The following is an 11,038-nucleotide window of genomic DNA, read 5'->3' as shown; positions in this document are numbered from 1 at the left end:
TCAAGAAAGCAATTAAATGCTTCGTCAGCAGACGCGCTAGACAGCACCGCACTCCAGACTTCGGAACTTATCTGTTGTTCAAAAATATCAAGGTTTTTAGCGCTTATATTCCTAAAATAAATCTGATCACATATTTTTTTGGAGCTGTAGTCTACATTTGCCAGCATATATATTGGAAGGTGGTCACTAATAGTTTCCCCAACCACTCCAGCAATTACGTCCGATTCTGAAATATTTGTTAAAAATAAATCCAACAACGCCGTATTTCGGGGTGTAATGCGAGTAGGCTGGGATATAACGTTGAAGAGTCCGTATGACTGGTCTAAAGTCAGCAGTTCAGTTTTATATGAGGACGACACAAGCATGTCTATCTTAAAATCACCTCCAAAACAGACAGTCAATTTGTTTTCACCAAGAAACTTAAAATACACGTCGAGAAACTCAAGAAAAAAGGAGATATTACCACTTGGCGGCATACCTCGGCAAACCTCACTCATGAGGGCCCTCACTCACCCTTACTCACCCTCATTTTCACAGGTGAGGTGAGGGTGAGTGAGTTTCTGAACCAGGAAAATTCATGAGTGTGAGGGTGAGTGAGGGCCGTGAGGGCCGTGAGGGCCGTGAGGGCTGTGAGGGCGGTGAGGGCCGTGAGGGCTGTGAGGGCGGGGAGGGCCGTGAGGGCCGTGAGGGCGGTGAGGGCCGTGAGGGCCGTGAGGGCGGTGAGGGCCGTGAGGGTCGTGAGGGCCATGAGGGCCATGAGGGCGGTGAGGGCGGTAAGGGGTATGAGGGCCATGAGTGCGTGAGGGGCGTGAGGGCGGTAAGTGGCGTGAGGGCCATGAGTGCGTGAGTGATGTGAGGGCGGTGAGTGCGTGAAAGGTGTGAGGGCCATGAGTGCGTGAGGGCAGTGAGTGGCATGAGAGGCGTGAGGGCCGTGAGGGCGGTGAGTGCATGAGGTGGTGTGAGGGCCGTGAGGGCGGTGAGTGCGTGAGGCCCCCTTCAGATCGAGCATCTTTCTCAGCAATTTTGGTCTTAATGGCGGGTTGTTCTCTAGCTTTCCCTAGATCGACACGAATTACTGAGATCTGGTCCGACTCGAAATAAGCAAGCAACTCGGAGCAATTCGAATACGTTTGAAGCGGTTGCAACTAATCAGGGACGCAAAATTTTCACGTGATACCTCGTGCCGGTGATGATGACACCGAAAGACTTGGTTCTCGTTTGAAATCGATCGTTTTTTTTGGAAATAAACTGTTTCAGAAAGGTGCATTAGTATTCTTAACGAGATTTAAATGCATAAAAACACGTTTATAACGCGTAATTGTGTCTAAATAGTGCAAGAAAAATAAAATTTTATGATGACGATGGCAAATTGCAGCAATTGGTTGCTGCGTGTGATCGCGGGCGGCGCGTGTTGCTGGTGTTGCGACGTAAAGTTTCTGGGCGAAATTGCCCCATTAGAAGCTGGCCTGAGTGGCGTGAGGGCCATGAGTGCGTGAGGGCGATGAGTGGCGTGAGGGCGGTGAGTAGCGTGAGGGCGGTGAGTGGCGTGAGGGCCGTGAGGGCGGTGAGGGCCGTGAGGGCGGTGAGGGCGGTGAGGGCGGTGAGGGCAGTGAGGGCGGTGAGGGCCGAGAGGGCGGTGAGGGCCGTGAGGGCGGTGAGTGGCGTGAGGACTATGAGTGCGTGAGGGCCGTGAGGGCCGTGAGGGCCGTGAGGGCGGTGAGGACGGTGAGGGCTATGAGTGCGTGAGGGCCGTGAGGGCGGTGAGGGCGGTGAGGGCCGTGAGGGCGGTGAGTGGCGTGAGGGCGGTGAGTGGCGTGAGGGCCACGAGTGAGTGAAGGGCGTGAGGGCCGTGAGGGCGGTGAGGGGCGTGAGGGCCGTGAGGGGCATGAGGGCCGCGAGGGCGGTGAGTGCGTGAGGGCCGTGAGGTTCAGTGAGGGTGAGTGAAGTGCTGAAGGTGAGTGTGACTGTGAGTTTGAGGGTGAGTGAGGGGCTGAAGGTGAGTGTAGCTGTGAGGGTGAGGGTGAGTGAGGGGCTTAGGTGAGTGTGGCTGTGATGGTGAGGGTGAGTGAGGGGCTCAGGTGAGTGTGGCTATGAGGGTGAGGGTGAGTGAGGGCGACCTAAAATGCCGACCTCTGCTTGGCGGGCGATAGACAACAGAAAAAACAGTTTTTGCATGTTGTAAAGTTAGTATTTCATAATCGCTTCTAATAGCTGTAAAGTCACTTATAAGTGTGCACTCAAGACCTCTTTTTACATGTATACATACTCCGCCTCCTACTTTATTGGTTCTATTTGCACTAAATATTTCGAAATTCTCAAGCCTATCTACTTCTTCGGTATTTTTATACCATGTTTCACTGAGCATAATAACATCAAAAAGAAAATTAAAACCATTCAAAAATATGTTTAAGTCATCAAATTTATTCCATATCGATTGCACATTTAGGTGAAAGAAAGAAAGTGTCGGCTTTGGTTGGTTCTTGAAAACAAATTCGATTTCACTTCTTAACGAAAGAGTCTTGTCATTCATAGCAAAAGAAGGAATGGCCCTCATGCCCCTTACCGCCCTCACCGCCCTCATGGCCCTCACGGCCCTCACGGCCCTCACGGCCTTCACCGCCCTCACAGCCCTCACCGCCCTCACAGCCCTCACCGCCCTCACGGCCCTCACCGCCCTCACGTCCCTCACGGCCCTCACGGCCCTCACGGCCCTGACGGCCCTCACGGCCCTAGCGGCCCTCACCGCCCTCACAGCCCTCACGGCCCTCACCGCCCTCACGGCCCTCACCGCCCTCACAGGCCTCACCGCCCTCACAGCCCTCACGGCCCTCACCGCCCTCACGGCCCTCACGGCCCTCACGGCCCTCACTCACCCTCACTCACCCTCACACTCATGAATTTTCCTGGTTCAGAAACTCACTCACCCTCACTCACCCTCACACTCATGAATTTTCCTGGTTCAGAAACTCACTCACCCTCACTCACCCTCACATTCATGAATTTTCCTGGTTCAGAAACTCACTCACCCTCACCTCACCTGTGAAGATGAGGGTGAGTGAGGGTGAGTGAGGGCCCTCATGAGTGAGGTTTGCCGAGGTATGGGCCAGGTACATTGGGCAAACAGGGCGATGCCTCAACGACCGACCCCAAGAACATCAAATGGACGCCGAAAGAGCTGCTTCGGGTTCCAAGCACCCGATCGTCATTCACGGGAGAAAATGTCCCGGCTGCGCTCCTAATTTATGTAATAACAAAAACGGCTTGATGTAACAAAAATAACAATTTAATTAAACGTTTAGCCTTCCGAGCTGGAGGCATCTTCAGTAGAGCACAGAGCGAGTGAGAGTTGCACAAAAAAGTTCGGCTATTTAGGCATAAAGTTTGTGTACACGTCCGACAGGGGGCCACGGTTCTTGTTTACCAGCGATGAATCACTTCCGCGTTTGTCGTTCTGGATGAACCAAGATTCCAGCAGCTTCCTCGGTCCCCACCTTTTATCCCTCGCCAAGGTCGATGCCTTGGCAAAGTCAAATTGGTGTCCTGACGTCCATGCGTGGTCGACAAGTTCGGACTTGAAGCGGGTGGCGCTCGTGGAATTGGCGACATCCCGTGCGTGTTCTTTTAATCTTGTTTTACTTTTTCGTCCCGTCTCTCCAATGTAAAAAGCGTCACATTGCTTGCACTGCACCTGGTAGATCACGCCCCTTTCTGCCTCTGGCGGGGTCAGGTCTTTTGGCTTGGAGATAACATTGGCAATTGTTCTGTAGGGTTGGTATACAGTTCGTACCCCCAACGGCCCAAAAGCGCGTCCCAATGCCTCCGAAACCCCCTTAACGTACAGGATGCACACGACGTCACGTGTTCGTTCGGCTCGATCCGGGCGCCGACAGGACATTTGTTTCTTAACGCGATTGATAAACCGGTCGGGGTAGTTACGTTTCTTCAAAGCCTCCCGCACATGGCTAAGTTCTTGATTGCTAAGTGTTGAGTTAGATGGAACTGTTTCTGAACGATGAAGTAACGATCTTACAACTGAGCTTTTGAGTTGAGTAGGGTGATGAGAGTGGTAGTCAAGAAAGTTTTGTCTGTCACATGGTTTACGATATACGGATGTCTCCATCTTAAAGGGATTTTCCGGTCGAAACCGGAAGTACTTAAGTTCTTGCGCTCGTTACGTCGAGGGAGCCTTCACATAGACAAACGACATTTTTATTTTGATATATGATCTCCCGTTATTAATTAAACCTTTCATGATCCTATGTAGCAAACTGCACCCCGAATTTCTCCAGTGTCAATGGCTGACATTCGTAGGTGCTGCGTGACGTCACAAAACGCAAAGGTTTGTCGGATGGTCGGTATAACAAGCGTTGGTCGATGGATGTTTTGTATTTTGTTTCGAATTATATAGTCTCCTAGGCAGTACCCTACTGAAATACGGTTCTTTTAATGCAGTTCCCAAGCACGTGCAAAAAAAGGCACGCCTTTTAGCAGGATATTACTCGCAGACAGCCATAAGCTTCGGGCAAACGTATGCCGTTTCGCGCAAACACAACTGCGACGGACGCCGATCGAACTAGGGGCGCCTGCAAAGCAAAGGATGCAGTTTTCGCCTCTGAAGTGGCACTTAGGTACACGAAGCGGCATCTGGGTACACATTTCGGCGGATCCACTGGATCGGTGATGAGGCTGCGGGTCATTCCCTCAGATGCGACGTCCGCGGGTCGAAGGCAAACGGCGAACCGTTCAAATGCATGTCGTCACTTGACTTGGACGAGTTTGGTGAATCGTAGCTACGCTCCATTTTCACACGCGGGTCAAACAGATATCGGGCTGCACGCGTGCTGAATACAAATTCTGGTATCATTTCGAGATGGCCAAGCTGTTGGTTTCGGTTTCGCTGCATAATCAAGGTCTGTTCGATTCGGCCAAGAAGTTCTGAACTATAGTCGGTTAGAAGTCAAGAAGGTAGCGGAAAATGCCCCTCAAAGGGAATCTTTGCATTTCGACGATAGGTTCGCGGCATCAGGATCATTTTGCGTCGGGGGAGTCACTGGCGGCAGCGCGCTGTCGGTATACTGGTCACCTCGAAGACGAAGGCCTGACGATAGCGTCTTGGTCAAGACAATTATCGACCGTAACTTTGGCGTCAAGTTGAAGCGAGAATCGGCAAAAAAAAAATGCCGATTCTCGGTGTTTTTCTCAGGCTCGTTAGTCGGCGTCCACAGATACCAGCGGTCAAGGCATGCAGTATTATGCTCAGCTACGGCGACATGCAAGTGCCTACGCACTAAATCCCAGACCTCTGCAATGTATCGGAGTCGTCAATATGCATCCAAGAGCAACTGAAGGCGGAGACCATCAAGAAGGCAATACCTTTCCCGTGTCTGTAAGTAAGAATATCAACACTGTGGATCCCTGCATAGCATCAAAATGAAACAATTTACGTGAGCCAATATTTCAACACTCACCACAGGGAGCCAAATCTACGCGAGCAGGTGCCTAAAACGCTTTTAGAATATCATAATCAAGCAAATTCCTACCCTCGGTTATGATCTCAATTCCGCGTCCACCGTGGGTACGTTATTATCATAAATGAAAGGAAATGCAACCTCCGTATCGGCGTTATTGTTAAACATCGCAGACATTTGAGCAATCGCTGCGAAAAATGGCAGCGCGAGCAGAGACGGACGAGGAGTTCTGCTATCGCCGTTTGCTCTTGTCGTCTGCCTCTGCACGGACGCTGAACCGAGTCCGGAGCCGGTGCAAGATTTTGAGGAACTGGGTCTGAACTCGTTCAGAACTGGGATGAATCGAACGCGCCAGTGCAGCGGTCGTGCAACTTCCGGTTGAATCGAATGCACCAGTTCCTGCACTGCCGAACTAGTTCAGCCAGTTCAGGCGAATCGAACAGACCTAAATTGACTGATCCGATTTGGGCGAGGAGTGGCTGGACGTAGTTTAATATCGTTGGCACAGCATCACACCTCAGCTTATAAGCCTTCTGTCCGCTGAGAGCTCAGCTCGTAGCTTTCTTCTGTGAGATGATTGCTGCATAGGCAGGATCTCGATCTGGACGGGAACCTGCAGTCCCTCAGCACGACGGCGATCCACTTTGCTCGTCACTGCACGTCTCGCGGAAAAGTGTGGAACGTCATGTCTAGGCTCGCATATGCTGCCCGGTGGTTGTGGCACCCAACCGCGCAACAAAAATCTCACCCAACCACGAAACAAGTCACGCACAACAACAAAAACGAAGCACGCTCTGGCGTTCACTCGCGGGCAAACAACGAGACAACAATGCTCGCTTTGTGTTTTGTGACGTCAGAGCTTCAATGTTGCCTACGAATGCAGCGTTTACGCTAGAATGCGATTGGAGCAGTATAAATTCAATTACTCACGCAGAGGGGCATATAAAATTCGGATATTGCACGTACGATGCTTCTCGAGGCAATAACAATAATATTCAATTGTTTTCTCGAATACAAAATTTGACCGGACAATCCCTTTAAAGAAAGGTTCACTAGTTCTATGGACACGTATATCTAAGAACGGCAAGGTACTGTCGGTTTCATGTTCGCAGGTGAACTGAATTGAGGGGTGGACACTATTCAAATTGCGGTGAAAATCGGTTACGTTCTCTATGTTAGCTATTACAAAAGTGTCATCGACATAATGACGCCCCCTACGCCCGATTGTATCTTTTATTGGTTCATGCACTTACAGCCTTTCCAAATATCCGGTTATGATTTTGAGCCGTCTTACGGGAAACAACGAGTTTAGCGTCCGGAAGTCCCATGACTTTGTTGATCTTATACGCGCTCAGACCCTGCTACCGCACGAGGCTATGGCATCCTTTGATGTGATTTCATTATTTACGAATGTCCCCAACGCCGTGGCGGTTGATGTCGCCCGTGACCGGTTGTTGGCAGACGAGTCGTTGTCCACTCGCACAACCCTCCTTGTTGATGACGTTATACTCCTTTTGCGTTTTTGTCTCAACCAGTGTAATTTTAGTCTTAATGGGGACATATATCATCAGGTCAGCGGATGCCCTATGGGGAGTCCAGTTTCTGTAACCGTCTCGAGTCACGTCATGGAATATGTTGAGGAAAAGGTAATGTCTGGCATTAATTTCCCCGTGAAGTTCTACCGTCATTATGTCGATGACACTTTTGTAATAGTTAACAGAGAGAACGTAACCGATTTTCACCGCAATTTGGATAGTGTCCACCCCTCAATTCAGTTCACCTGCGAACATGAAACCGACAGTACCTTGCCGTTTTTAGATGTACGTGTTCATAGAACTAGTGAACCTTCTTTAAGATGGAGACATCCGTATATCGTAAACCATGTGACAGACAAAACTTTCTTGACTACCACTCTCATCACCCTACTCAACACAAAAGCTCAGTTGTAAGATCGTTACTTCATCGTTCAGAAACAGTTCCATCTAACTCAACACTTAGCAATCAAGAACTTAGCCATGTGCGGGAGGCTTTGAAGAAACGTAACTACCCCGACCGGTTTATCAATCGCGTTAAGAAACAAATGTCCCGTCGGCGCCCGGATCGAGCCGAACGAACAGGTGACGTCGTGTGCATTCCGTACGTTAAGGGGGTTTCGGAGGCAATGGGACGCGCTTTTAGGCCGTTGGGGGTACGAACTGTATACAAACCCTACAAAAAAAATTGTCAATGTTATCTCCAAGCCAAAAGACCTGACCCCGCCAGAGGCAGAAAGGGGCGTGATCTACCAGGTGCAGTGCAAGGAATGTGACGCTTTTTACATTGGAGAGACGGGACGAAAAAGTAAAACAAGATTAAAAGAACACGCACGGGATGTCGCCAATTCCACGAGCGCCACCCGCTTCAAGTCCGAACTTGTCGACCAGGCATGGACGTCAGGACACCAATTTGACTTTGCCAAGGCATCGACCTTGGCGAGGGATAAAAGGTGGGGACTGAGGAAGCTGCTGGAATCTTGGTTCATCCAGAACGACAAACGCGGAAGTGATTCATCACTGGTAAACAAGAACCGTGGCCCCCTGCCGGACGTGTACACAAACTGTATGCCTAAATAGCCGAACTTTTTTGTGCGACTCTCACTCGCTCTGTGCTCTACTGAAGATGCCTCCCGCATGGGAGGCGAAACGTTTAATTAAATTGTTATTTTTTGTTATGTCAAGCCATTTTTGGTATTACATTTATCATGTCTTCGCCCGGCTTCTGGAGTATTTTTGCGCTCTTAATTTCACCGGCACGAGAGCCATGGGAGGCCACTGCGAGCGAGTGGGGAGAGAAATAATTGAGGCCTATCCGATTGCAACAAGCCCGCGAAACATAAGCACCCCTTCCATTTCGCTCTCAAGAAAATAGATTATCTTTCTGAGGCCCTCAATGTAAGCCGAACGCTGACAGGCTAGGCAAGGCGACAAGGTCACCGGCAGAAGCGGCCTTTCCTTTTGCGCGTTGTTGAAGCCCCTTCGACCTCGCCTTTTGCTAATCCTCCTTACCCGCTTTTGTGTCTTCGTGTGGCTGTCAGCGAGCGCGACAGCCGCTTTAAACAAATCGAAAGGGTGGAGCGAAATGTTTGACCCAGCGTGACCTCTCTAAAAAGGACGCGTAGGACAAAAACATTTGGACGAAAATTTGTCACGTGACTTTCTCTGTCACGCTGATGGGATCTCTGGGGCTGTCGTTTTCGCCGTTTGCCTAGTTATAGAAATAAGCGGGCCACGTAGGTCCGGTTTTCGAACCGCGCTCTTCAGTGTTCTGGTGCTTTCGTGCGCTGCAGACGCGGCCGTGTTTTTTCGTCGTAAATGGTAGGAATACGTCCATGCCAATTTTTCGGTAACAGACATTTTTTTCACCGGAGTTTGTGGAATACTTGTGATGTGTTTGTTTAACACGCTTCGACAAAAACTGCTCTCCGCCGACGACGAGATGTCAGTTGAATGTGCGCAACCTTCCTCCTCGAATGTGTTTGTGGGGTGCCTGAGTTGGATTATGCATCTATCACGGATTACATGATATCGCTCTTTTATTAGTAAGTGCACTGCAAGCCTGATTCTGATAGTCGTCCTACTTTCCTTTCAATCTCCGCGGTTTTTGTGTGATGAGTTTTGCTTGGCATGAGGACAGTGTTAATTGTATTTTATAATTTGCTTTTCATTTTACAGAGAAGTGTGACCTTTGTAAATATGTTGAGAATACACTGTGTGTAATGATAGTTGTTTAATAAACTTCTGGGAGCGATCGAAAAAATCTGCTTGTCCGTATAAGTGATTGGATATGCAAAAATGACATGCAACGTACACATATTTGCACGACGTTCGGCCAATACGGAGCAGACGCATCATAGAGTTTTCGCATAATATTGCGCGAACGCTAGGCCGGGGCGAAACAGCTGTACGGCAATACCTGCCGGGTATCAAACTCTGGTGCAAATCTGGACATTTGAGCGATATTGGAACCGACTTTCGGCCGGCACTGGCACGATACTGCAAAGTATCGCCGTGCTGCTTGGGAACGGAGGTGATGACATCTTACCATCGTGTTTCCAAAGCTTATTTAATTTATTTCTCTTCTGGGACGCGTGAAAGGGTACTTCTGTGACATACCAGACGTATTCGAAACTTGGGCTGGCCTCTGGGCTTTCTTTGCCACTTTTGGCACTTATTTGGCACTTCAGTGGGTAGCCAGAGAAGAGCCAAACTTCGGCATGCCCCGAATCGACAAATTAAGATTTACTGCGGCAGTTATGGCTCAAGTCTGGCACTTACTTTGTCACAACTGTGGCGGACCAGAGAAAAGCCAAACTCGGCGAGGCCGAAATACCGAAATTAGGCGTTGCTTTGGTAGTTATGGCTCAAGTATGGCAAACTTCGGCACTCCTGTGGCGTAAAAGAGAAACGCCAAATTTTGGCGTGTCTGAAATACCCAAATTAGGCGTTGCTCTGGCAGTTATGGCTGAATTATGGCACCAACTTTGGCGCTCCTCTGGCGGACCAGAGAAACGCCAAACCTTGGCATGCCCTGAATTCCCAGATTAGGATTTACTATGGCAGTTATGGCTCAGGTCTGGCACCAACTTTGGCGCTCCTCTGGCAGACCAGAGAAACGCCAAACCTTGGCACGTCCCAAATACCCAAATTAGGCGTTGCTCTGGCAGTTATGGCTGAATTATAGCACCAACTTTGGCGCTCCTCTGGCGGACCAGAGAAACGCCAAACCTTGGCACGTCCGAAATACCCAAATTAGGCGTTGCTCTGGCAGTTATGGCTGAATTAATGCACCAACTTTGGCACTCCTCTGGCGGACCAGAGAAACGCCAAACCTTGGCACGTCCCAAATACCCAAATTAGGCGTTGCTCTGGCAGTTATGGCTGAATTATGGCACCAACTTTGGCGCTCCTCTGGCGGACCAGAGAAACGCCAAACCTTGGCACGTCCCAAATACCCAAATTAGGCGTTGCTTTGGCAGTTATGGCTGAATTATGGCACCAACTTTGGCGCTCCTCTGGCGTTCCAGAGAAGAGCCAAACTTTGGCATGCCCTAGGATCGCCCAACTACGGCTATAGTTAGGCACCGTACTTTGGCACTGATGATTGCCACAATCTAAAAAAAGGGTGTCATGGGGTACACCCATAGGGGGTGTAAGTGCTTGTCACATATACTACACCCTTTGGGGGAATACATGTGCACCCCAAATATGGGAGTACGTTTACACCCGTTGGTGTGGTGCACATGTACACCCTTTTCTACAGAAATCTCACTCGAAGGGAACACAGGTGCACCCCATTCAATGGTGTACGGCTACACCTCTTTCTACACCCAATGAAATGAAAGGGAGCACAGATGCATGGCGCAAAATCTTAACTGCGCCAAAGTTGGGCCCTTATGTTTGCCAGACCTTTGCCCAAGTTGGGCATTCCTTTAGCGTGCTACATGGGTTTAGTTTTCTTAGCTTCTGCCGCAAATTAGCAACCTTATGCAAAGCGCGAGACTAATAGTACACACGAAAATGGTCATCTTGGCT

General features: G+C 49.8%; 1 protein-coding gene across 1 annotated transcript; it reads right to left on the bottom strand.

The window, feature by feature from the left end:
- Positions 1-332: 332 nt before the first annotated feature.
- On the bottom strand, positions 333-2,530 carry LOC121836756 (the record flags this gene model as incomplete). Its single annotated transcript, XM_042291919.1, has 2 exons — positions 2,131-2,530; positions 333-478 (listed from the first exon to the last, which is right to left on the bottom strand). Coding segments are annotated over exons 1-2 (546 nt in total), but the record flags the coding sequence as incomplete, so codon positions are not given.
- Between the last annotated feature and the right edge of the window lie 8,508 nt (positions 2,531-11,038).

This window comes from Ixodes scapularis, unplaced genomic scaffold (genome assembly GCF_016920785.2).
Source record: "Ixodes scapularis isolate PalLabHiFi unplaced genomic scaffold, ASM1692078v2 PGA_scaffold2__306_contigs__length_199485367, whole genome shotgun sequence".
Taxonomy (NCBI): Eukaryota; Metazoa; Arthropoda; class Arachnida; order Ixodida; family Ixodidae; genus Ixodes; species Ixodes scapularis.
The sequence above is the reverse complement of the archived record's forward strand: the minus strand, read 5'-3'. Positions and strand labels throughout refer to the sequence as shown.